The sequence below is a fragment of the Brienomyrus brachyistius genome, unplaced genomic scaffold (assembly GCF_023856365.1).
Source record: "Brienomyrus brachyistius isolate T26 unplaced genomic scaffold, BBRACH_0.4 scaffold53, whole genome shotgun sequence".
Lineage (NCBI taxonomy): Eukaryota > Metazoa > Chordata > Actinopteri > Osteoglossiformes > Mormyridae > Brienomyrus > Brienomyrus brachyistius.
Genome location: NW_026042328.1, coordinates 279,171 through 307,075, shown reverse-complemented (window position 1 = coordinate 307,075; position 27,905 = coordinate 279,171). Strand labels below are relative to the sequence as shown.

Here is a 27,905-nt window from a genome sequence, read left to right as displayed (position 1 = left end):
TATAGTTTTCATTTTCTTTTCAGTTCATGAATTTTTTTTTTATTTAGTGACTTTTCATTTCAGTTTTAGTTTACGATAATAACACTCGTCCGAACAAGCCCAATGCGCACAAACACACACACACCGGCACCACTAATCAACGTAGAATAAGCCCAGATTCCAGCCTAAACATTTTTCTCAAACACTAATTCAATGGAAATTCTAATGTAGCAGGCAGACAAGTTTACTCCTTTAATGACTGTATTTAGAAGCTACAAGGACAAAATAAATGAATAAGCTCTCCATTCTAATGGTCATTTAATAAACATGAATAGATAACATTTACGGTGGTTTTGCCTTTTCTAGTGCCTGTGTGTTTTCTCTTCAGGAGCTCATGCACAGTGCTAGTGCTGCTGTGATTTGTCATTATTACTTGTGTATAATCTTTTGTAATAATTTTAACTATGCCCATAATTATGTAGTGATATTGAAGAAAAACATTTGTGAATTAGAAATCAAAAAAACAAAACTTTCATTAAAATAATTCATTAAAATAAATGAATAAAATAAATTTCAAATTTCATTAAAATAATTTTCAAACAATGTGCCAATTTCAAATATTAATGTTGACGCATTTTAAGTGTTGACGTCATCAACTAATCGCAGCAGCCCTAATGTGCTCACTCATTTTATTTAATAGTATCAACAGGCCCGCAAGATGTTAACCCATGTTTTCAGTAGAGGGTTCTAACCCAATATTCTTTTGAGGAATTCGAACCCCCAGAATTTTCTGGACGGTGACCCCTGATATTCTTGCCACTGACAGGGGAACTCGAATCCTCCTTTTACTATGGTACACAACACAATTTTGCTTCTAATTTAATTTTTACCCTTTGGTATCTAAGTTGCCAGGCAATGGAATCTCCAAGTATAGGCCTGAACTTCCACAAAACATGGCCATGAATTATTACATATATTGCCACGTGTGCACACTGAGTTTTTGGTTCTGTTTTCAAAAGGATTTGGATAAAAACAAAACGTAGATTCACAATACTCTGTCCAAGTAACCCTGCCATGCTTTAAAGTTATTTATGAATCAATCTGGTAAACATCCATCCCTCCATTTTCCAAATCGCTTATCCTACTGGGTCACGGGGGGTCTGGAGCCTATCCCGGAAGCAAGGGGCACGAGGCAGGGAACAACCCAGGATGGGGGGCCAGCCCATTGCAGGGCTCTGGTAAACATTTTCTCTAGTAATTTTAGGATAACATATTATCATTACATTTACATTCATATTCTCTTCACTAAAACTAGCCTTCTGGTTCCCTTAAACTATAATTTGTGGGAATCGCTTACAGTGTGACAAGACCAGGGACAGGAATCTCCACAGAGGCTTCCTGTGGAATTTGATTATGTTGTCCTGAGGTTCATCTCTTGGTCCAAAGACCAACCGCGTGATGGCATGGAGTCTCGACCTGCTCCAGCAGCTTAGTGATCCCGAACATGGCCCCAAATGGTCACAGAAATTTCAGCTGGAGAACTGGTTGTTATATGAAGAGAATATTTTTAATTTGTACTTGAGAAACTACAGTAATTCAGCTCTGCATACCATCTCTCTCCCCCACACTGTTTGAACATGGCGCACACACACACACACACACCATGGCACACAACATGTGTTGTGGCAGTGATCACAGATCAACAAATGATCAAGAGCCATCAGGATTAGTTAGATTATAGCATAATTCAGAAATACTATTATCTAGAACTTTGCAGCACATTCTATCTTGAGTTGGTTCACCTGGACCTAACTTTAAAACTAAGTGGTACTCCCTGTCTTACTATGTCAAGGTTAGGAATGATAGGGGAACAGAGGACAGTTTCATCTTAGTGTGCAAGTAGGGTTATATATCACAACAGCATACCTTTAGCACACCCTAGTATGGGTGCAAGCACAAACAACTAATGAAAGCAATTTTTGGCTCAGATACCCTTAGCATACAGCAATGGTTTGACATCAGGGTCTATGTATTTAGCTGTGTTAACTAGCATTCTGTTTTTTTTCTAGTGCATCCTGTGATCTCTTCCCCAGGTAAATGACACACAAACCTGGCCATCCACATGATGTAACAGAAAATGTGACTCATCCAACCTGGCCACCTTCTTTCAGTTCTCCATGGTCTGGTTCTGATGTTCATGTGGCAATTGCAGGTGCTTTTGGCAATGGACAGGGGTCAACATGGGCACTCTGACTGGTCTGCACCTACGCAGCCCCATACACAGTAAGCTGGGATGCTCTGTGTGTTCTGACACTGTTATATCATAATGAGCATTAACTTTTTCACCAATTTGTGCTACAGTAGCTCTCCTGTGGGATCACACCAGGACGGGCTAGCCTTCAGTCCCCACATGCATCAGTGATCCTTGGGTGCCTATGACCTTATCGCCAGTTCACCGGTTGGCCTTTCTTGGACCACCTTTGATAGGTACAGACTACTGCATACTGAACGCACCCCACAAGACCTGCCATTTTGAAGATGCTCTGACCCAGTCATCTAGCCATAACAGTTTGACCCTTGTCAGGGGCGCTCAGATCTGTATTCTTGCCTGTTTTCACTGTTTCCAACACATCACATTCAAGAACTTACTGTTCACGTGTCTAATATATAATGACACTCTTGTCGTGCAATTGTAACAAGATAATCAATGCTATTTACTTGACCAGTCAGGGGTTTTAAGGTGTTGGCTGATTGCAATATGGAGCCATATAAGATATTCTAAACATATGTTTCCCTCAATTTGAACTGGTAAGCATGTGCTTCGCGCCGCAAAGAGCACCGCCACTGTCAGACATGTCACTTGCAGCATCTGAAGCAGACAGTAATCATTCGTGACGCTTCAAAGATCACAGCTCCGACTGTGTTGCTCATACATACTTTCTTTCAAGCACCTGTCGCCAGCCATCCTGGTCATTTCAGATCATTACCTCCATCCAGTTCCTATTTTGTATATGATCATCACCCTTCCCCCACACTGATTTCATCCTGTGACTCACGCTTGAACAACAAAACACTCACTGCTACGCATGCGCACTACCCCTACATCGTAAATATCACTGCGCCATCACAGATAAACGTGAACACAAACATAAAATTCATAAGTACCACTTACATAAACTAGCAAATATTGAGAATATTTTCCCTTTATATAGAAAAATGAAATAAAATTTAAAACACTGTCAGCATTTTCTTTCGCGACATGTTCGAGAACCTTCCAGTTGCTACAAAGGAGAAAGCGGAAAGAATGACGTCAAAAGCCTAGCTTCACCTCACCCTCTCTCATGCGACTTTCTAGTGCAGTGATTTCTACGCTTTACGAGCGTAACGCATATCTCAGCATGCGATTTCCCTCAGACACGTCGCATTACATACACATAATATATGTATTTTCTTTTTTCTGTACAGTACCGTCCCGTCGAGCAGGAGGCGGGTACGGTCCATACGCGGGCACAGCCAATGAATGCAGCCTTCCTAGGGCCGGATGAGGCCTTGGGTGAGGGGGCCACGTGACTGCGCTTCCACCAATGAGCGTGATGCTCGCGTGCTTCGCTAGGCTTTTCCCGTAGATACGGCTGACGAAAGGGGAATGTTTTCAAACCAGCGACAGGCTGGACGTGGACCCGAGATAGCTCATTTTTTCATTTAAATGCTTAATATTTGAAATACATTTGTATGGTTTCGATATCGTGACTCCCGTTTGTATGAAATTGTCCGAATGAATACGCGAAGACCTGGAAGGCGCTGCTGAGGTAAGCTTCGTGTGTGTTTCCACTGTCCTCCCATATCGATAAAAAAACAGCCGAGGCTCGGTAGCTGTTCGCAGCCTGACGACCGTGCTCCTCTGCGGCGGGCTTCCCGAAGCTTCGCGGCCGCCTGTGCGCTTCAGACGCCAATATTTTATAGTTGATATACCGATACCAGTGAAGCGGCTGCAAGAAATCTCTAGGCGAGGACAGAGATGGTTGAGCCTAAGCTCTGACAATCGAAAGGGGAGCAGATCAGGAACGGCCGTGCGGTGCCCAACCGTCGCGCAGCGCCGAGCGCTGCTTCCCCGGTTTGCGGACTATTGTCTCGACGTTTCGTTCGACATTGGGCAGTCTGCGTCTGCCAGCAGACCTTTGTTTCGTATGCGCTCAGTAATAGTCATTTGGTGCATGAGTCGTAGCGGAAATTCTCGGCTTTTCAGTCACCTTAGTGAGGACGCTGCCTTTGGGAGATTGTGGTTATTTTGCATGGCGCACAGCTCCGTTCAACAGAAAGGGCTGCTCCCGGGTGAGCACGCTGGGGGCGTGTTGCCGTGCGGCTTCACCCAAACAACGCCGTCTTCGGCTTCGCCCGGACCCAGTCCTCGGTGTCGCCATCCTTTTGTTCGGCAAATACGCTGAGGCGCTCCTACGTCGTTTACCGGGAACGCTCCCGGTAACGTTGTCGGCCGTGTATGCCTAAAACAACCCCCTAAAATGCTGCATCGGCTCCCTGTAACTCGAGTTTGAAATATAAAAAGAGGTATGAAGTGTTTGCACAAAGCACCCTTCGAAGCGCTGTCATTACCTCCCCTTATACGCCTAACCTAGGGGACTTTAAACACTCTGCTTTTACGGGGATTTTTTTCTCATTTCCAACGTATTTCGCGTTCATGTAAAATGTATTATTACGGTCTACTTGCAAAGAATACTTAGCTGGTATTAGCCTAGTAAGCATGTATTATTTGACAACTGCGAGTTTACCTTTACCAGTAATACGACGACAGAATCATTTTAAACTGTAATGTTATTAATTTCATGTAAATAAAAAAATCTGTGGATTATTACATCGTGTGTAGCATTTAAAATATGTACGTGAATTAAGTTGTAGATGAAACACTGGATCGGCATTAATAAAAAGAGGCCCCGTGTTTTATTCTCTGATCGTGGCCATTGAAATTGAGGTGGTTGTAAATTTTTTTTTTACTTTTAAAATGATATTGCCTTAATACCCTCAGACCTGGGTTATTACACAATAGGATTTTGTGTGTGTGTGTGTATGTATGTATGTGTGTGTGTGTGTATATGTATATATATATGTATGTATATAATATAATGTGTGTGTGTATGTCACAATATCTGAGTATTGTAGATGTTAAATTTGTTCCCTTGTTTATAGAGACAGGGTTTGGTTTAGCTGGTAAACCTGTGACCATTTCAAAACAATTTGTCTTTAGTTACAATGAGACTCAGTTCCCAAAATGGTAATAAAATAATATCTTTATTAGGTGTGACACACAATTTAATATTTTTGTCTTTTTTTTTTCCTTTCAGTATGTTCATTACTTCAGATGTTTGCAGCAAAATCTTTCTGGTATTGTGAGGAGTGTGACAAAATATGCCCACTGGCTTAGTGATGTTAATTACAGTTGCTGCCTGTTACAGTGGGAAGGTGGTGTGGCAGTTAAGAACAAATTCATTGAAGGTTGTTGGTTTAAGGCCCAGGCAGTTCACTGCTGTTTAACCACAGAGAACAATATGGGGGGGGGGGGTATGAACTGCTCTGGAGAAAGCATCAGCAATGAAAATCTCAGCATCTATGTGAAAAATCAACCCAAAATCACTTCATATGTGCATCATGGAGGCTATACAGGATGCCTTAGCATTTATTGCTCATGTAGTTTAGTATGTATTAATATGTCATTGTTGCCAAAGCTGCTTTTCACATGTTTTAAGAGTTGTAGTCAGTTATTTGCAAATATAATAATCATAAGAGAAAGTGTTCAAATGAAATTTGCAGTGGTACATCAAAACACTTTTCAAAGTTGTGCAAATGTTTGGTAATTGCATAAATTACAGCGTATTAAAGTAATTAATCTTCGCATGCTGTGTTTATGACAGTTATCTAAGGGCTGCCTCTTTACGTTTTGTTTGGAATTTTAATGCATCTTTTTAAATGTCTGTATTCTCGCCTAAAAATGTGAAATATGCAGTTAATTTATTTGGTATTTCGGGGAATGGTTGTTGATGCTGCTGTATTGTAATTGCGATTGAATAGTACAAGATGGCCTAGCCATTCATTGCTAACGTGATGGTGTGCCTCTGTTGCACCCAGAAAGAGTTTCCACTTTTACGAATGTGGGCTAGACAGCGGTAGCAGTGTGTATAAATAACGTGGAATGTCCCCACGGCTGTACTGCTGCCTTGTCATAGACCTTGGTCACAGAATCTGCAAAGCTTACCACGCTGCCATACCTGATCAGAAAGCCTCAGTGGTGCCCATGTCAACTAGGGTTTCTTCCAACATGTAAATTGCAGTCTTCTGCATGATGTTTCCTGGTGAGACCAGCCATGTTCACGATGATTGCACCCATACCCATTTCCATTCTTTTTTGCTGCAGTCCTCTATCTGGAACTTGATATCGACTGCATCTCTGACCTGACTTGGTCCCCTGCATAACGATATATGAGCGTGTAGCTGCCAGGCTCTGTCAGGGTGATTACGGCGTTATCGGAGCCCGGCCTCCAGCGGTGCATTGAGAGGTTCTCCTCTTACATAACACACTTTGGTTGTACATGGGCTCTTTTACAATGTTAGGTAGGATGTACATATGAGAACGGGCTATTTGCCCACCACCTGCACATTCTGTCCCCCAGCTGCATATCCAAGACATTTTCCCTTAATGCACTTTCAATGATTAAGCCAAACCAAGAATTCAAGTAAAATGTTTAAATAATGAATGATATGTACCAAATAAGTCTTGGTAGTTTATATAAACTGACATCATTACATTTTTATAAATTACCTGTAGTTCGTTTTAAAATGTGGCATGAGCGCATTAGGCTGCAGCTTGTTGAGGGTTTGCCTGACATACAGGGACCAAAAAGCAACGAATTCCAGTTTAAGCTGTTAGTCTTTGGCCTCAGTAGTCTTTCCATGCAATCTAGTGCAGTCTTTCAGTTTTCATTTTGCCTTTTCTGTTTTCAAGGACATTTTTTCTGATGTAATGTGTGCTTCACTTGTTTGTATATGTGTATCTTTTTGTGGTAACCCTTCTTTTGGCAGAAAGTCATTTGAGTAGGGTATTCAATAATAATGTCTAATATGTAAGTACATGGCATGTAAAAGAAAAAGCACAAAGTTAGTGTTATTAAAGAGTACACATTTACTCATTCTCGCTCTGGATAGAGTATGCTCGGTGGATTTCCTTTTTTTGAAATGGAAACTAAATAAGTAGATTGTGTTGCTGGGAAAACCCCTGAAACTGTCAAATTTAGTATTGCCCTACTCACCCCGCAAGGTCAAAGTGCCTGCTTGGGAGCCAATTCCCTCTCGACCTGTTGCCCAATAAGTTTTGTGGAGATTGACTTTACTCCCTTGATGAGAAACAGAGTAGGACCGGGAGATCCGTATTCACTGTTTGTTTTGATCTGGCTTGCAGGAGCAGCTGCCTGGTGTAGAGGAACACCAGGCAGTTCACACATGAAGTTTACAGTTTACAATAAACGCTTTAGCCATCGTTGTGCAGCTAGTATTGGGTGGTTCTCTTGCATTATTTTTGTGTTTTCAGTGGTGAAGCCAAGGAACGCGGAGAGATTATTGTCTAAATACTAGGTCTGCGCCTCCCCTTGCCTTTTCCTTCAGAGGCAATGAACTCGACTCGAGTTGTTGTGGGGAAAAAAACAATGTAATAGGCAACAGGTGAACCTTGCAAATAATTCAAAAGATCCTTCCAGCATAAACAATTGTATTTAGTCTCCCAAGAGTGCAAGCCTGTCTGTCTAAACATAAATGATACAGGTGAACCTGCATTGTAATTGTCACACCATAATGGATTAATTAAATTTAATATTACTGATAATGAATAATGATGCTGGTTTATTTATCTCAAAGAATTATGGCATATTGGGAGATCAAAGGTGAAGATCTTAAGGATCCCATTTTAATTTGTATTGTGGGAAACCAGCTTTGGGATAAGACCTTCACATCAGCTAAAATGAGATGTCCTGCATATATGGCCAGGCAAATAAGATTTCATTTAATGAGCATTATCCTATGCCAAGTATTGGATTTGACAGACAGGAAACAATGGTTAGTTATTATAGGCACAGTGGGCCTGCATTCATAGTGGGGTACCGCATGGTTCAATTTTAGGACTACTATTGTTCCTAATTTACATTGATGATATTGACACCGGGCGCAGCATGGTGGTGCAGTGGTTAGCACTGTTGCCTCACACCTCTGGGACCCGGGTTCGAGTCTCCGCCTGGGTCACGTGTGTGGAGTTTGCATGTTCTCCCCATGTCGTTGTGGGGTTTCCTCCAGGTACTCCGGTTTCCCCCCACTGTCCAAAAACATGCTGAGGCTAATTGGAGTTGCTAAATTGCCCATAGGTGTGCATGTGTGAGTGAATGGTGTGTGTGTGCGCCCTGCAATGGGCTGGCCCCCCATCCTGGGTTGCTCCCTGCCTCGTGCCCATTGCTTCCGGGATAGGCTCTGGACCCCCCGCAACCCAGTAGGATAAGCGGTTTGGCCAATGGATGGATGGATATTGACAGCAATACATACAGTAAACTGGTTAAATTTGCAGCCGACACAAAGGTGGGTGGTGTAGCACATACTGAACTAGCAGCACAGAGGCTACAATGGGATCTTGATTTAATTAACGGCTGGGCTGACACCTGGCAGCTGAACTTTAACGTAGACAAATGTAAGAAGATTAAGGGGGGACATGATCCAGGTATATAAGATTCTAACAGGTCTGGATGCTGTTCAGCCAAATGGCTAATTCAGTATTAGTTTAAATACTAGAACTCATGGCCATAGGTGGAAACTAGCAGGAGAACATTTTAAACTGAATTTGAGAAAACACTTGTTTACACAGCGTGTAGTTGGAGTATGGAATAGTCTTCCTGTTCAAGTAGTGCAAGCTAAAACCCTGGGTTCCTTTAAATAAGAGCTAGATAAGATTTTAACAACTCTGAGCTATTAGTTCATATTTGGTACAGTTTCGGCACAGCAGGGAAAATGGAATATGTTTTGAAATTTGTTATTAAATATGCAAATGTAAAGACAAGAACAGTTTTAAACCAAAGGCAATGCATCTGTCGCCATTTTTATTACAAAACCTAACAGATGCTTATTTGCATATTGTAAATATAAATATGTTAAATAAATTAATCAAAAACATATCATAACATAATGAAATATCCTATTTTGAATCCCGTGTTTTTCTACTACTGAGTATGATCCGTGCATCTATATAAAAATGAATTGAATCTGTGGCGATAAACACCCCTGTAGCTGTAGTTGTCTTTTTATTTTAGCCAGGTCCAAATTTCATGGTGCAAGTGCCTTAGAAACCATGGGGAGACTAACCTGGAGGCAGTTTCTGCCTTGCTTCAGTCACACACACACTTGGATGATCGTCTCGAGCAAGTTGGCACATCCAGTGTGTTTCTAGTAACACAGCCGACAGACTTGGTCTTATCCGCTGCTCTGTCTGGTGTTGGTGTATTTTACTGGGAAATCAAAATGCTCTCAAACTGCTGATTATAGATTTAGTGATTAGTTGTCATTGTTGACACACCACAGCACACAGTGCAATAACAAAATGTGTTCTCTGCATTTAATCCATATGTGACAATGTAACATAGCAGGGGGCAGCTGGAGCAGTGCTTGGGAGTGGTACCTTGCTTAGGGTACTTCAGTGGTGCCTTGCTGGTCGGGGATTTGAACCTGCAATCTTTCAATTACAAGTGCGCTTACCTATCCATTAAGCCACCACTGCCCACATTATAACTGTGTTACAAGTACTTAATTATTGATATTCTAACAGATACATATTGTTTTTTTATTACTAATATTTGCTTCTGAGTATACCTTCATGTTAGCGTTGTGGTTGCGTCGTTTGTCACTGTCGTTTGTTACTACCCTTGTGTGTTAGACGGCTCTAATCTCTAACCCCTTCTGGCCCTTGTGTGTTAGACGGCTCTAATCTCTAACCCCTTCTGGCCCTTGTGTGTTAGACGGCTCTCGCCCCTTCTGGCCCTTGTGTGTTAGACGGCTCTCGCCCCTTCTGGCCCTTGTGTGTTAGACGGCTCTCGCCCCTTCTGGCCCTTGTGTGTTAGACGGCTCTCGCCCCTTCTGGCCCTTGTGTTTTAGACGGCTCTCGCCCCTTCTGGCCCTTGTGTTTTAGACGGCTCTCGCCCCTTCTGGCCCTTGTGTTTTAGACGGCTCTCGCCCCTTCTGGCCCTTGTGTTTTAGACGGCTCTCGCCCCTTCTGGCCCTTGTGTGTTAGACGGCTCTAACCCCTTCTGGCCCTTGTGTGTTAGACGGCTCTAACCCCTTCTGGCCCTTGTGTGTTAGACGGCTCTAACCCCTTCTGGCCCTTGTGTGTTAGACGGCTCTCGCCCCTTCTGGCCCTTGTGTTTTAGACGGCTCTCGCCCCTTCTGGCCCTTGTGTTTTAGACGGCTCTCGCCCCTTCTGGCCCTTGTGTTTTAGACGGCTCTCGCCCTTTCTGGCCCTTGTGTTTTAGACGGCTCTCGCCCCTTCTGGCCCTTGTGTTTTAGACGGCTCTCGCCCCTTCTGGCCCTTGTGTTTTAGACGGCTCTCGCCCCTTCTGGCCCTTGTGTTTTAGACGGCTCTCGCCCCTTCTGGCCCTTGTGTTTTAGACGGCTCTCGCCCCTTCTGGCCCTTGTGTTTTAGACGGCTCTCGCCCCTTCTGGCCCTTGTGTTTTAGACGGCTCTCGCCCCTTCTGGCCCTTGTGTTTTAGACGGCTCTCGCCCCTTCTGGCCCTTGTGTTTTAGACGGCTCTCGCCCCTTCTGGCCCTTGTGTTTTAGACGGCTCTCGCCCCTTCTGGCCCTTGTGTGTTAGACGGCTCTAACCCCTTCTGGCCCTTGTGTTTTAGACGGCTCTCGCCCCTTCTGGCCCTTGTGTGTTAGACGGCTCTCGCCCCTTCTGGCCCTTGTGTGTTAGACGGCTCTCGCCCCTTCTGGCCCTTGTGTGTTAGACGGCTCTCGCCCCTTCTGGCCCTTGTGTGTTAGACGGCTCTCGCCCCTTCTGGCCCTTGTGTTTTAGACGGCTCTCGCCCCTTCTGGCCCTTGTGTTTTAGACGGCTCTCGCCCCTTCTGGCCCTTGTGTTTTAGACGGCTCTCGCCCCTTCTGGCCCTTGTGTTTTAGACGGCTCTAACCTCTAACCTCTTCTGGTTCTTGCCTCCCTTTTTTCTTTACCTGGCTTTGCCTTTTGGCAAGCCACCCTGTAAAACAAGAAATGCTTCTGAATTACTTGCCTGGCTAAATAAAGGTTAAATGAAAGAAATAAAAATTTGCCATAACCACAATTAGCATAATGTTTTCCATATTGAACATCTACTTGTGAATTTAGGTTCCGCCCACGGTAATATTTATTTCATTGTGTGTATCGAACAGAAAATGATGTATTGAGCGGTTCATGATGAATAGGTGATTAAAAGAACAACTCTTATGCACTTAAAATTAGGCATTTTCCCACCACATAGGCATTTTGGGACAGCTGACCATTTTATTTTTTGTTTTTGTTTTCTCTTAGTGTTAATTATCTTTGTATAGCGGCCTTGCTGTGCTCATTATTCCCGACTTAATTTGGCGCATCTGCTAGGGGCCTCCGGAATGCTCTGGAGCTTCCCAAACATCAGCAGGAGCCCTCCTCCGTCTTAATCCACATCCTTAAAACGACTGTGTTGGTCGCTGCCAGAGTGGAGCTCGGCAGTCCAGTCCTGAGATGGCTGGAGCCATTATGCCCAAGCAGCAGCTCACAAAAGCATCTGCATCCTTTGGCTTGTGGTAATAGCAACTTTATCTTTGTGGCATCTAGTGTCTCTGGAAATATCAGAGCATCCATGCAATACGTGTCAGTTTTCTAGGAAGTATTATCAAAATTTTGTTCTTTACGTAATCGCATTTTAACAATTCGGAATAGTGCTTGTGAAATTGACCTGCACATCACTGTAGGTTATGTATATTATTGCTGCGGAGAAGCTTTTTGATACCTCTGATTTCTTTAATGGACATAATGGGAGTGACTAGTCAGCTATCACCCGTCGGTCTTTGAATTCCTTGAGAAGGTCGCAATATTTGACAGATGTCTGGCCAGATTTCATGTGTTGTCTCCTTTTGCAAGAAAAACTTTAAAACAGCACTTGCACAGAGATGCAGCTATGAGATGTTTATGGACTCTCCTTATTCACTCACTTTATTGTCATATCTCCATATTTCACTTTAGACCCCCTCTTTGTCAATGAGTTCAGCTATTGCTGAAGCTGCTGCCATCTCTGAACCAATTGAAAAAGCGCATTGCTCTCTACCATTTTTCTCTGTGGCATCACACATGTCTAATGCAACATCACTTATGTCATTGCTGAGCTTAGAGACAAATTCCTTTCAGGTAGATCCAGTAGTCATTTGCGTGTAAACTTTTTAAATGCGATGGTTTTGTAGCATTTTCAAAACTCCAGTATCGTGGGTTTTTTTTTTTTTTTTGCAGTGCTGGTTCACGAACTAGAAACCTCCTTCGGGTTAAAAGGCTGCTTGTATTTGAGTACTCAAATTAGGAGAGAACTACACTGAGAATTTACTGGTAACTTACAAAATTATGATGTAAATAAAGCAACATTTCATGTTGGACCAAGTATTTATACTAGGCTAAACTAAAGTTAACAGTGACTAATGCATTCTGTTTTATGTATACCAAAACGTAAAATGGGTAACATTGTGCATTTGCACTATTTTGCAGTTATGATTGCTGTTAAATGTTACAAGGGTTGACTGTCATTTATTATTTTGGGACTTTGTATGATATTTCTTTTATTTATAGTTGACAATTGGTCCTATTTAATTTACTTTTTTGTATCATCTACATTAAACCCCGATTTGCTGACAAGTGGAATAAATACATTGTTGTTGTTTTAATATTGGCTTATTATTCTTATGGCTCCAGTATTGAACAGTTAGATTTTCTTATGGTCAAAGGCACAGACATACCTTTCAAACAGAGCCCTGCCAGTACTTTGTGTCAAGGAAAAAACAGATTGTAATGACAACACATTAGTTCAGTTTCATGGCACTTGATATATTGGATTTCATAGTAAAGATACAGGTATACCTTGCACAGCGTCCGTTCACACAACCTCTATTCATTCAGCATCCGAAGCCCATAAGGGTATAAGAAGAAAAATCGTGATGTAACAGGACGTAGCGGACACAACGGGGGGGGGGGGCAGTGCATGCAAGAGCATCACGCACGCGTTTCTGTGCATGTCATGCACAATGCAATGGGTGCGGCATGTAAGCAAAGTCCTGTCAATTTAATCATGGCATTCATTTCCTAGCCTTGCTCTGTACATGTTCACACAATGGCCAAATCACATTGCATCCAGCCTCCCAGAACTTAACGCAGACATTACATATAGAAAATCCTAAACAAGTAATCAATTGAATTTCAAGCCTGATAGTTACCTGATTGTGTAATACATACAGCATAGGAGTGCGTTGGCATATTGAAATTAGTCACTTTTGTTTTGTGCAAAAAATGAAATTTGTACATGAGATGCATCACTGTAATGTTGTGGATTTAAGTTTTCGTTGTGTTATTGTTGTTACTTTCGTTGTGAAGTACAGTGGATTTTTTGTTTTACCTAGAGATGGCAAGTATTACATTTGATAATATTCTACATCAACAGTAAAATAATTTCTCTATGGATATTCTGAGTGAAAATTGCATGAGTTTCTTTTTTTTGTAGAACATTCTAATACTTTATGGGTTATGAATTTATCAATAACAGAAGCTAAGAAACGTTTAGGTTTTTGATGGTATTTTCACAACCTTCAGCCTACAGTCTGCAGCTGCCTAGTGAAGGAGTGCCTTGGTGGATGGAGAACTGTTCCATAGCTGTGTTTGAGTGTGTGAAGCAGAGTGAATTTTGCACGAGGGAGGTTTTTTAATGTGTGACTCAGAGCCATTTTGTAACAAAAACTGATATAGATATTCAGCTACTCAGCACTGAAAGCCTCCCAGTAGTGAGTCTTGGCAGTAGAGCGCATGAAACACATTAGTGCTGCATTCATTTCCTTATTTTCAGGCTCCAGCATGATTTGGAGTGAAGCAGAATGCAGACGTGAAAGTGAAAGCGTTGCATTTGGGCCTCCTGCATATGGTCCTGGCTCATCTGTCGCTCCAGCGAGCGGCTTGTGAGTGGGAGGCGGGACTAGGCCTCTCGATTACACAACCTTGCATGTGCTTGCAGGCGGCCGACTGTGGCTACAGGCTTGTTTTTGTTTTCATCCCGAGCACTTCCTGTGAGCAACTGCTGCTGTCCCTGCTACAGTGTGTACAGCTGAGTACGTGCGAGTCGGGTCACAGAGGCTAACCCTAACTCTTACCCGACTCATCAAGCCATTGCAGAGTCTCTCTGAATTTCACAGGATTGCACCACTGGTGGGTGGGTGGGTGCATGCGTGCGTGCGTGCGATTTAGTATTATGGTAGACACTGCATGTATGACACGTGACGGCCATGGAGTGCTAAGTCCCCACTATTATGAGGGTCCAGGTGCAGCAGGTCCAGGCTGGTAGTGCACACATTTGGTTTGAAGATCTGTGAGGGCAGTCATGACATGGGCGCAGCGAGGTTTAGTCGTGTGTTTTGTATAATGTCTTCTCCCATATGGCCTCATTATTCTGTTTTTCAATCAGGATGGCTTCAATGGCAAAAGTGAACACTTGCTCAGTGTTGCTGAATCTGGTTTTGGTGATCATGTGGTGATGGATGGTCCAACTGCTCTTCTGCTTTCCCACTCTGTCCTTCCTGTGAAATCGGTAAATGTTTCTGGTTGCTGGGTGTGTTTCACATTTGCAGTTGGTGGTGGCCTTTATGAAGGAGAAGTCTGGCTTTTGCACAGCCTCGTGGGGAGCACAAGAGCTGCCTGCTTTTGAAGACAGCCCATCTCCATCATCACCTATGACTTTACAAAAGGCTGGTGTTGAACCGTGTCATCTTAGCCTCCCTTTATTTAATTGTCCAAAGAAAGGTTAAAGGGATATCAATGCACAAGTACTCCTATTTAAGGCAGAGTCCATGATGCTATACCGGTGATCTGAAACAAGTTTCCACTCTTACCCTTTTTTAAAATACAATTGTGGCTCACTCACACACATACTTGTGGCCTGTGGAAGTGGTGGTTTATAAAGAACACTTTACATCGCAAGCTGTCCACTTAGTGACAGGAGACAGTGTATGAACAGAAAAGCTTGTAGGTGAAGTGTGTGCATGACTACGTTGTGAGGAACCTGCAAGACATGTTCAGACACCTTCAAATTAAGGTAGGTAAGGGCTTTTGATTTTCTTTCCGTTGTTGTCCATTAGGGGTCAGAGGCAGTTGTGTGAGGTGCAGACATGGTCCCATCTTGTGAGTCTTCCCAGCCCATCATATCCGTGAAGGGCGTGCTGATACAGTTCTCCAGGCTGATGCGGGTGTCTGCTCATGTAGAGATACAGGTGTTTTAGGGGACTGGCTGTCCATCCTCTGATATGAGCATGTTGTGGGGCTTACAGCAAGACCCTCTGCAGTTAAACGCCCAGAGCACAGTCACGGAGGAACATTTATCAGGACCGCGCACACCCCGTGTAACAGAGACGGCCACCCCACATAGACACACACGCACACGTTCAGGTCCACATAGGAGTGGGTGGGCTACCCACAGTCTTAGGATTAGACAGCTGCAAAATCGCCTACAGTTTTGTCAAGGGAATGTCCAAATTTTGCAACGAACCTGCAATCAGCATGTATTATTTTGGTGATTCATTTGCCTTTAATGAAAAACTGCTCCCATTTTCTGAGCCTCTATCTTAATTTCTCATTGACTCTGCTGTTCCTAATCTGTAGTAAAGGGCTTATTGTTATATCCAACTGCTTGGATATCGTCGGTCATTAACCTACTTTCTGAGCAGCTGTGGGCTTGGCTTCGAAAGGCTCATTTTAACAAGCCTTTGAAGGCGGCCTCCTGTTTGCTGTGATGTTGACTGGATCTGTTTGTGTCCCCTTCTCTTGTAAGATGATTTTCCCTTTTCTCATTTCCAGTGGCTGTTTGCGTGTGCAGCCAGGCTTATCAGACACATTGGCACAGAGATCACGTTGTTGACACCCCATTTTCTGTTTCCCCACCAGCCTAATGAGCTGTAATCCGGTTTGAAAAGATACTCTCCTTTCTTTAAAATGCAAATGGAAACATGGCTGGAAATTTGGCATCTTCTATCTTTTTTTCTCTCTCCGAACAGTTTCTAATATTCCAGTTCTCTTAATATTAAAGTTGGGGATTTTTCATGTTTTTTTTTCTTTTTTCAAAGTAGCTCTTTGCCAAAATGGCCTTTTCACCAGGAAAGATCTTTTGCCCTTCCGTAACAAAAGGACAGACCTATATATGCTATGCCCAACCTCTTGAATTACATTTTATAAAAGTTAGTTGTTGATTTTTCGATGTACGCATTACATTCACATGTGTCGTTCCAGTTTTTAACATGTCAGCACACGTTAAGACGTTTAAATTAAAAGAAGGCCCGGCACATACTTCTAGGGGTCGGTTGCCAAAATGTTAGTTAATCCAATTTACAGTTGCCAAGAGTTCTAGTTAATCAAAGTAAATTTTAATACAGTGGTTCCAATTTTTAGAGAGCATTTAAAAAGACAGGTTTTGCTGAGACTCGGCTAGTTTAGGAGTAGGATGTGGAAAGGCTCTTAATTGCCCACGTTAACATTGTAGTGTTTCTGAAGATTCATTCTTCATACATCTCTCAGTGACATTTCACCCTATCGGGAGCTTTTCCTTCACTGGTGTATGCAATGGACATGGACCTTAAAAGAAAAAGCATTTGTGTGTGTGTGTGTGTGTGTGTGTGTGTGTGTGTGTGTGTGTGTGTGTGTGTGTGTGTGTGTGTGTGTGTGTGGTTCACCTGTAGGCAGCGTGTAGCTGCCCTAAAAGACCATGTGTGTGCACCTGTATTCATTCAGAACATTCAGCCTTTATAATCATTGTCAGTTATAGGCAGCCCTCAGATGTTTTATATGAATTGATGTGTTTAGAGAAGTACTTCATGGGAAAACCGCTGCGTAAGTTCTCTGCTCGTGATGGTTTTAGCCCTTAGCTACTATCTGCTACTTGGTAGAAGTGTAAGATTCCAGCATTCGTGAAATTTCTTGCATTTGGTTTTTCCCCCAAAAGAATATGGCAGTTTTGTCTCGGTTTCATTGGTTCTTGGGACCAGTTCTGCTTTTTTGTTTACTGCCACCAAGAGCCAAGCTGTGCCCGAACTGCACCGCAAACTGTACCGGGAACTGGCAGTTTTCCCTGGTAAATTGTGCATGCCATACCTGAGTGGTTTTTGCTCTATGGCCAAGCTTACTAGCAGCCCATATCTTGTTCTGTATTCCACTGTGGTCCTGGGGTACCAAATTTCGTACCCCTGTACTCCAGTTTTCCCCCGCAGTCCAAAAAACATACAGAAGGCTAATTGGAAACATGGTGATTCTAAGACGCGTACATTTATAATGTGCCATTTGCCTTTCTAGCATGTCGCGTTGGGACTAACATTGGCTAGTGAAATTGGTCATATTTAGAGTGATTGGCCAGTTGCCAATCGATCGGTGCATCCTTAGTTACCCTTTAAAAAAACTATCTTTTGCCTTGGTCCTGATATCGCTGAATATGAGATTTTTTTTATGTGTGTGTGTTCAGAGAAAAAGAAGTACAAATATTACCACACACAAGGAAATCTGTGCGCATTCACTGTAGTGTCTCTGTGAGTAGTCATCCATCACACACGTGCTCTGGCTGAACCTGAAGTGCCTGTGTGTTCACAGCTTGTTTCTTCCATTCCCCAGCCTGGCCTAGCTTGGGCTGGCTGCCCCTGAAAGGAGGTGGAGTTGTAAAATGGTAATTGCGGTAGACAGTTCTGGGGCAGGGAGCAGGCCTACTGACTGCTGTAGAGTGAGGGCAGTCTGATGGCACTGCACGGCTGATGGGTGGAGGGCTCATATTGCTGCTGATCCATCTCCTGATGGCGCTGCATGGCTCACAGGTGGATGGTACATGCTGCTTCTCCACCTCCCTGATGGCACCGTGCAGCTGACAGGTGGAGGGCACATGGAGCTGCTCCATTTCCCTGATGGCACTGTGTGGTTGACAGGTGGAGGGCACATGCTGTCTTTGATCAGCAGCTGTCAGACCCCATCGGCTGACATCGTACATGTACATTGTATTGCCAAAAGTATTGGGACACCAGGTGTTCCAATCACTTCCATAGCCACAGGTGTATAAAATCAAGCACCTAGGCATGCAGACTGCTTCTACAAACATTTGAATGGGTCACTCTCAGGAGCCCAGTGAATTCAAGTGTGGTACCGCGATAGGATTCCACCTGTGCAATAAGTGCATTCGTGAAATTTCTTTGCCATTAAATATTCCACGGTTAACTGTCAGTGGTATTATAACAAAGTGGAAGCAATTGGGAACAACAGCAACTCAGCCACAAAGTGGTAGGTCTCGTAAAATCACAGTGCGGGGACAACGCATGCTTAGGCGTATTGTGTGCAAAAGTCTCCCAACTGTCTGCAGAGTCAATAGCTACAGACCTCCAAACTTCTCATTCAACATCAGTGTCTATTCTCACAAATGCTCTCCTGGAAGAATGGTCAAACATTCCCATAAACACACTCCTTGTGGATAGCCTTCCCAGAAAAGTCGAAGCTGTTATAGTTGCAAAGGGTGGGCCAATTCCTTATTAAAGCCTATGTATTAAGAATGGGATGTCATTAAAGTCTGTGTGTGTACAAAGGCAGGTGTCCCAATACTTTTGGCAGTATAATGTACGTCCAAGTATGTTGTTGGTTACTGCGGACTAAGACTGAACAATTTAGCGATTTCAAATAAAAATCACGATTTGGAGCAACACAATGAGCAAATCGCAAGGGTTATGATTTAGGATATGCATTATCTAGTACGTCTGACCCAAGGTTTAAAATTGTTGCGAGAATAGTTTTACAGATTCATGGCATCCTCCTCATGCGCCAGTCATGCGCACCAAAAAGTGGCCCAAGGTGACTATATATAGCCAAACAACAAACGCGTGAAACTCAAGGAAAATCTTACATTCGCAGTGAGGAAAAACATGATTCTGCTGCTGAGCTGTAAGTGAATCAGCTATTTCATGGTCAGAGATTTTATAGAAAGGTTGTGTTATTAGGGGTCCAAGCAGTGTTAGTTTTCTTACTGGAATTGTTTTACGATTTACTAAACTCACAGCTTTTCTGATCGTTATTTTATGGGTGATTGTCCTGCTAATCTAACCCTTGTGTACGTGGGATTTTCAGGACTTCACTAAGGGTAAAAAGTGGTTGAGCACTTAAACACATCATTTAAAATGCACATGTGAAAATATGGTGCCCTTGAACTTTTTTGTCAAATAAATGACCATAAAAGAATTTTAAGCTATTTTGCTTTAATTGTATAGTCCGTTGTTGTGGATGTAGAGTACATGGCATCTGGGAACAATGCTCATGTCAGATCATATGACCATCATATGACAATGTAAAAAGTTCAGTTTGTTTAGAAATCGTTCTTAGTGAGGTATTTAGTAAAAGTTTACACAGTCATGGTTACTTGTGACTTGATTTTTAAATATGTAGATCCTAGGTAACTAAAAGTCCATGGTATGTACACAAGGTTTTAAAAAAAAAAAGTCATAAATACACATTGAAAAGCAATTCATATCTAAGTTCTCATCCTTGCCTTGGAATATTGACCAGTTAATATTTTGATGATATCTCACGTGGTAATGCTGGATCATATATTTTGTAAATGTTTTACACACTGAATACTGAACTGAAGCTTGACAATAGTAATCTCTCTCAGAAAAATCGCAATTACGTATTTTCCCCAAATCAGTCAATCTTACTGTGGACTTTAACAGAATCAGCCTGTCAGGGCTGCACATCAACTGTGTTTGGATAGCAGGCCAAGATGCTACATGGTTCACCTCAGACATGAGTGCTGGCATATTGGAGAATTGGGGGCCGGGGGGGAGGGGGTGGGGTCAGTCAAGAGCATCAACCAAATGAAGTGTTTTGTGAAAGCAAGAAGTGTCGCTCATGGATTGTCTGAATTCAAAGGTTAAAACCTTTGATTGTGAAATACTTTAGTACAAAGTAAGCTTAGATTTGCCAGTTTGTGATACTGTACAGTAGATGAATGAATAAAGATAAAATTATAAGTAAAAACATTCAGCTATTCTCTGAATTAGTACCGCTTCCCATGGGCCTAGGGATGCAGACGTCAGGCAGGACCGACAGCGTTCACTTTAACGGCACCACGATGAATGCGGACAGCCACTGTCAGCAGCCGTTCAAAGCCAATGTAAACCCCAGGGCGAGGTGACCTGCCGTTACATTCTGCGGAGAAGCGGGTAACAGCAAAAGCCAGACACTGCGTGCCTTCTATTTACGGTCGCTGCCACACTCATTACGGATTTTCCTACAGCTCCATTTCAGGGTAGTCTTATTGACATATGCATGCATGCTCTTCTTAACGAGTAGGTTTCTTTTTCACCTGAACATAAAAGGATGTTGGGGTTTCTGTCTCTCTATGCTAAGTCTGAATGCTCCCATTGTCAATTTACTCTGAGTCTGCAGTCTACCTTCCAAACGTTTAGTTGTAGACAAACACCTACGTGACTACAGGAATGACAAGGCCTATTTTTCTGGGAAGCATGCAGTGACTCATCATGCACATGTTTACCCTGGTTTTTGGTAGGACGACACACTGCAACAGAAAGCAGCACATTATTTCTCTGATTTGTCTACCGAGACCAGCAGCATCCTTGCAGGATTTCGCTGACTTTCAGGGCTCTGGGTGGATTAGCCTCATTCATTAGGAGGAGAGTTGTCTGAGGAGGTCCTGTGGGGTCAGCAGTGACTGGTACAGGATAGAGACTTTACAACAACAACAAATTTAATTTTTGTATAGCGCATTATCACAATATTACATTGTCTCAAAGCGCTTTACAGCATCCGCACCCAAAGCCCCCAGTGAGCAAGCCAAAGGCGACTACTACTACTTACTACTTCTAGTTTCCAGCATCTCAGTACGCAGTCATATGGAGCATCTTTTACTCTTTGTTTACCATGATTAAGTAGTCAGTACTTTAGATGGATTCCTTAATAGTGACTCCTTCTTTGGTTTCTTCAGAGTCCCCCGTATCCCCCCCCTCCCCACCAGTCCCGGCCTGGGCAGGGTCTCCCCCGTCATGGTCAGCTGGCATCTCTGATGGCTCCTGTTGCTTCAGCAGTGTGCAGGTGTTCTCTCCCCCCCCCCCCCCCCATGACCCCGTGCCCCTTTGGCTTCTGGTTTCATCACCTCCCTGGAGTGTTTGGGCTGAAGGTGGTGCGTGGATGTGCTTGAACTGAGACGTGGATGTGAGGCCTCAGACAGGCCCTAGCATTACATTGGGCCATCACGGCAGCCCTCCTGAGCACCATTGCCTGATAAATGCCAATGATGCCTACTGCCCCCATCCCCCCACCCAGAGCCGCCTTGCCTTTCAGCCTGTAACCTCCCACGGTACCTTGTTAGGCCGTATGGGTGCCACCTTCTTTCAGCTCATGAGTGACAAGAGCAGACTGGGATAGCCCTGGGCTCCCGATTAGCGAGCCATACTTGGGCCAGGTCGTCCCCAGCGGCTGATCATATGGCCTCATTGCCTTCTCCCACCATCTCCTGGCAGCCTGTCCCTCTTAAATGTGGTATATTTAATTCTCTGCATATCTGGATCAGTGCTGGGGGGGCGAAGCCTCGTATCAAGTTAGACACCCTTGAGCCAGCTGTGGCTGCATTGCACACACAAAGAATTGCACAGTCACGTTTCACTTCTCGTTTATATATAGAGAAGGCCGTGGGATTTACAAGGAGGGGCACGTTCACTTGTGCTAAGTCACTCCTGCCCGTGTATTCTGGTATATTCCTGAGGGAATTTATTCTTTGCAAGCTGGGAAGGAAGGCATCCAAGCCAGGCATATTCCAGTGTCCAGCCGGCTTGGCTGTGCCACAAGAAACTGGCATTGGCGAGATGCAGATGTTGGGAGCAGCTTGTCTACAAGCTGGTGTGTTCACCATTCAGATGGTTCTGTGATCATAATTAAGCCGTCTTTTGTATTTCTTCATGGTTGTGCCCCGCCCATATCTCTGCCCATGTCCGAGGTATGTGTTGCCCCAACATTCTGGTGATGAGGTCGATGTTGAAACTCCAGGAAGGCCATAAGAAGTTGCTGACAGACTTGCATGTGTGTACGGCTTCCGTCACCTTGCGGCATATCAAAATGGCAGCCTGTTGTCCTGGGCTGGGCCCAGCGGCATGGAAGAGGTGTGTCTTTAGCATTGTGGAGCGCTGCCAGACGCTCTCTTCACTGGTGTCTCCTTCAAGGGTTTGGCTCTTACTTTGGAGGCGGTCGGCCTGCCCATATTCTGAAAACCCGACAGGACAGGGATCCATATGATGGCTGTCAGTAGGAGTGAAAACACAGTCATCTTCACTTTTATTAGAAGCTCATACAGGTGCCATTATTTTATGCCAGGTGTTGATGAACTGATGAATCTGGAGAGTGGGAAGGTGCGTCCTGTCATTTTGTGATGGTATCTTGTGCCAAGTTGAGATGGACAATCTGCAGTTTAGCTTAAACTGCAAACGAACACCGAACTTCTTGCTGTATGGATTTGTGCAGCCTACCTCATGGTCGGCAGTGGAGACTGACTCTTAGGTTCTTTGCGATTTCGGAGAGAATGAATATAAAATCAAGAGCAGAGTTCCAGAACTACAATGAATGGCTGAACTTTGGAGCTATTTTTTCATCTGTTCAGGAATATATACTTCATTTTATGGCTCTCAACATCAGAGGGAGAAGCTTTAAATTGGTATCGGAACAGGACAGCAAAATGTCTCATGAATAATGTATTCAAGGTAACAAGTCAAATGATTTGAAGAAATAGGAAAGGATGCGCCATGTGTCGTATTTGAAGACATAAGCCCTGCTCTGTGTGTGTGGCTTTAGCTGTGGCCTGCCTGCCTTAAGCAGGTATTACTGCCCGTGAGTCACATGGGGCAGTGCGTCTCCTGTCATCTTACTCGGTTTCCATTTTGTATTTTTTAAAAGAAGCTCTAAAAACTTCTTATAACCAAAGATCTATCATACCATGAGTTTGAGTGTCTTTGCCCTTGTGAGACTGCTGTGGCATGAGGTGCTATCCTCATGTTCTGCCTGAGAAAGGGCACCCCACTTGCACGCCCCGGTAATGATTCTCACATAAAGGCACCTTCTCCATCGGCAGGCCCACGATGACCCTGAGGAACAGCTGCTACAGCTAGTCAGCAGCTTCACCATGGCCAAACCTGGGATGGACAGAGATGGCGCCATGGTGGAGAAGCACGTGGTGAAGAAGGTACCCGTCAGTCTTGTGATGTGCCAGTTTGTCACAAGGGCTCCTCCCGTTTAATCGACTTAATGTAAATGTAACAAAACGGAGGCCATTGTTTATTCGGTAGGGCTGCTGCTTGCTAGTGTCCGTCAGCTGCATTGGAGGGCTGTTCTCAGTGGGGTTGGGGTTAGGTTAAGGGCTGGGCAGCTCTGCAGTCGTCGTCCTCCCCCACCCCGTCCAGTCCCTGTGTGCCTCCTAGCATCTGTTACTCTGAATGGCACCACAGTATCCAACAGGGTTAGTCAGACCAAAGAGAGCTGCTTTTACTCGGTGCCATGCCCTACAAATTGTCAAGAGATGAACAGTTAGTGAATAGGTACACTTTTCTCAAGGTGCACCACTGTCAGGGTGAAGCTTGTCAGTGAGTAGGTACACTCTCCACAAAGTGCACCATTATCAGGATTAGCTCGCCGACCTTCAGCAGTTGTGCGAACTTCTGGAACGGGCTAGAGGCATTGGATGTAGCCACAAAGTCCTTAGAGCCACATGCAGGCAGACGTGGCTTCGCCATACTTTGCACAAGACACTGAGGCACGGCTGTGTACCCTCTGAAATGTTCTGTCAGTTATGTTTTGAGGTCATGAGTGCTGACTTCACTCCATTTAATTCAATTTGTTTTACTCATCCGTCAGTAAATATGACTCATGCACCAATGGTTTTTTTTTAGACTGGTTATTTTTATCTATAGAATTCTGTTACTGTATTCAGATACTGGCAGCCTATTACTACGTAGACACTTGTTTGGGGGCGGGTTGGGGGCTACGTCTTCCCCACATGTGGTTATACTTCATCTGAAAAAGCAGCGAATCGGATAGCTGCAGAGGATCAGTCTTCAAATGAAACATGGGTATCCAGCTTTGTCATTCTTCATTCTCTCAGTGTGTTGTGCTGCCCTGCAGTGACCCGACTGCAGCCTCATACCGGCCGCTGAGTATTCCTTGTGACCCCTAATCTCTCAATGCACTGCACTGCCCTGCAGTGACCCGACTGCAGCCTCATACCGGCCGCTGAGTATTCCTTGTGACCCCTAATCTCTCAATGCAGTGACCCGACTGCAGCCTCATACCGGCCGCTGAATATTCCTTGTGACCCCTAATCTCTCAATGCAGTGACCCGACTGCAGCCTCATACCGGTCGCTGAGTATTCCTTGTGACCCCTAATCTCTCAATGCTGTGTGCTGCCCTGCAGTGACCAGCTTGTAGCCACACACTGCCACTGAGTAGTTCTCATGATTCCTAAAGGGCTGCTGCACTTCCATCCCTGAAGTGCTTGAATTTCAATGGCCAGTAACATGTTTCATAACCAGGTCAAGTTGTCCAGAGTCGCTAAAGAGTAAATAATAATGTGCATCTGGCATAATATCTACAAACCATCATGTAGGTAAGTAAATGACACTGTGCACTATATCTGACCATCAGCAATGAAGATTCTCTAAAACAGTCTGGGAAAATTCTTGATAGTTTTTATAAATTGCAATATGGATATATGGCTACATACGTGGTTATATGTGGTGTCCCCCCCCCCCCCCCCCCAGAGTAAAGATAAAATTTCTCCATTCACCAAGACTCCGAAGGTGGATCGGAATGAGATACTAGGGAGGGAGATGAAGTCCAAGTCTTCCATGAAACGCAAACTATCCTTTACCGTCAGCCCCCCACAGAATGAGGAACGGGACTCTGACACGGGTAAGTCCTACGCTCTCCTGCATTAAACTGCCATGCTCCCAGCCTGCCTCCTTGTGGCCAGCAGTGGGATAGGCCGGACTTCAAATGCACACAATGTGCCTTAGCTGACTGGCACTCATGTGGTACATGCGGTGATCTTTGTACCTATGTTCTCTTGTTCTGTACCCTCAGCCAGGTGACAGGTTACATGTTAAAAGCTTATGCATGCTCTTTATCTGCCTTTCAACCCTCCTTTACACACACACATATATACATACACACTTTTTCTGTCTAGGAAAAACCCATTATAAGCCCAAAACCACATGGGCTCATTTTTGAAGAAAAATTGCAATGTTGATCTTGCAAATTATTATGAATTCATAAAATTTCTATAGATAATTTAATCTGCATCTAAAGTGTACTTTAATCCAAACAGTAATGTGGTCAGGGGTGATTCTAGGGCCCCAAATTACCTGCGTTGCAGAGGAATCAAGTGGTCGTCAGTTTTCTGGATTGGGGGGGGGGGCTCTCAAATAAAGCTTTGCCAAGGGTCCCTGAAAAGGTTGAACTGGCGCTAACTGTAATGTATACCGATGGGACTGCTCCTTTGCATGAAATGACAGGTTTACTGGTATAAAGCACTGGTTTACAGCCACCTTTGGCTCTGGTAGCATATTTGCCCAGACTGCTGATATATAAATCATATTCACTTTAATTGGTGCTCACAATCATACTGTGGATAGAAAGCTTCTCACAGGTCATTATCTTGTTTGACTTATGGGTTTAGTTATCTTATTCTTCAGAAGGGTTACAGGTGCTTTCCTGGTGCTTACTGCACGCCTTAAACCCTATGTTTGCTCCTCCCATTTTACAAAGGACGCCTGTGTGTAGCACTTATCTGTGCCATGCTCTATGCCCTTTCTGAAAGGAGCCTTTCTGAATGGAGGATTCAGCCGGGCAGTCTTGGCTGTGCCAGCCAACTGTCATCGCCATCTTCCACATAATATGAGAGCACACCGCACGCGATCACAAGCTAAATGAAACGAAAATGGTGCTTTCATGTGTTATAACGACGTAGTTTGTACCCTTGCAGCCACGGCCCATCGGCACGTCCCCATCCTCGCACCCCAGGCCTCGCTTAACCAGCTCCGCCTTTCCAGGCCTCGCTTAGCCAGCTCCGCCTTTCCAGGCCTCGCTTAGCCAGCTCCGCCTTTCCCCCACCGCCCATCGGCACGTCCCCATCCTGACACCCCAGGCCTCGCTTGGCCAGCTCCGCCTTTCCCCCACGGCCCATCGGCACGTCCCGATCCTGACACCCCAGGCCTCGCTTAGCCAGCTCCGCCTTTTCCCCACGGCCCATCGGCACGTCCCCATCCTGACACCCCAGGCCTCGCTTAGCCAGCTCCGCCTTTTCCCCACGGCCCATCGGCACGTCCCCATCCTGACACCCCAGGCCTCGCTTAGCCAGCTCCGCCTTTCCCCCACCGCCCATCGGAACGTCCCCATCCTGACACCCCAGGCCTCGCTTAGCCAGCTCCGCCTTTCCCCCACCGCCCATCGGAACGTCCCCATCCTGACACCCCAGGCCTCGCTTAGCCAGCTCCGCCTTTCCCCCACCGCCCATCGGAACGTCCCCATCCTGACACCCCAGGCCTCGCTTAGCCAGCTCCGCCTTTCCCCCACCGCCCATCGGAACGTCCCCATCCTCGCACCCCAGGCCTCGCTTGGCCAGCTCCGCCTTTCCCCCACGGCCCATTGGCACGTCCCCATCCTGACACCCCAGGCCTCGCTTAGCCAGCTCCGCCTTTCCCCCACCGCCCATCGGAACGTCCCCATCCTCGCACCCCAGGCCTCGCTTAGCCAGCTCCGCCTTTTCCCCACGGCCCATCGGAACGTCCCCATCCTCGCACCCCAGGCCTCGCTTAGCCAGCTCCGCCTTTCTCTCACTGACACCGTTGGCTCGCTGAGGGAGACTATATCTGTTGTCTTTTGCTGCCATGGTCTCCTAGTTAGCTTGTGTTTCGTGATTCCTGTGCTTTATGTTAATATACTGCTTTCCTTCCTTGCTCTCCCTCTCCAATCTGTCTGCTTGCAATGTAGATTCAGACCCAGGACACTCGAGTGAAACCTGGGCAGAGAGATTAATCCCTCCCTGCGCGATTTACTCAGGTAAACGCAGCAGCGCCTCGGCCACCAGCGACATGGGAGGGCCTGCCTAGGGTGGGCCTCGACCGTCATCGGTGGTGCGCTGTGCCCCTGTAGCTAAGCTAGCCAGATGTTGTCCTTCAAGTTCTGCCACCTGTCCTGAGGGAAGCACATTCCGGTTTATCACTGATCATGCCTTTCCCACCTCCCCCCAGCAGACAAAGATGGGCCGGACAAGAAGAAGGTGAAAAAGGAGACTGGTAACAAGAAGTCCACTCCCATGAACATCCTGTTCGGCTATCCTCTGTCGGAGCGGAAGCAGATGGCACTTCTGATGCAGATGACGGCCCGAGACAACAGCCCAGGTTCTGACTTTTCTCTCTACTACAGTAGCACATTTAAGATGATCACTCAAGTAGTGAAGGAGGACATGAGCTGTCATCAGTTTTGCTCAAGAGAAAATGGTCCTTCTGCTTTAGCATAGCTTTGCATTTGCAAGACCGATTCCTCTATGAAAAGACTGGCTGATGTCCTCTT

At 44.9% G+C, this 27,905-nt stretch overlaps 1 protein-coding gene across 10 annotated transcripts in view; it reads left to right on the top strand.

The window, feature by feature from the left end:
- Window positions 1–3,595: 3,595 nt before the first annotated feature.
- ankrd12 (ankyrin repeat domain 12) overlaps window positions 3,596–27,905 on the top strand; it is a 35,292-nt gene continuing 10,982 nt past the window's right edge. For 2 of the 10 annotated variants that reach the window (XM_049000763.1, XM_049000761.1), the window contains exons 1-5: window positions 3,596–3,788; window positions 23,412–23,522; window positions 25,094–25,244; window positions 27,324–27,392; window positions 27,587–27,733. In XM_049000763.1, coding sequence (XP_048856720.1) covers window positions 23,463–23,522; window positions 25,094–25,244; window positions 27,324–27,392; window positions 27,587–27,733 — 427 coding nt within the window. In that variant the 5' untranslated portion in view covers window positions 3,596–3,788; window positions 23,412–23,462. Of the gene's footprint in view, window positions 3,789–23,411; window positions 23,523–25,093; window positions 25,245–27,323; window positions 27,393–27,583; window positions 27,734–27,905 lie in introns of all 10 variants that reach the window. The other 8 variants (XM_049000762.1, XM_049000760.1, XM_049000768.1 and 5 more) reach the window with 6 other exon arrangements.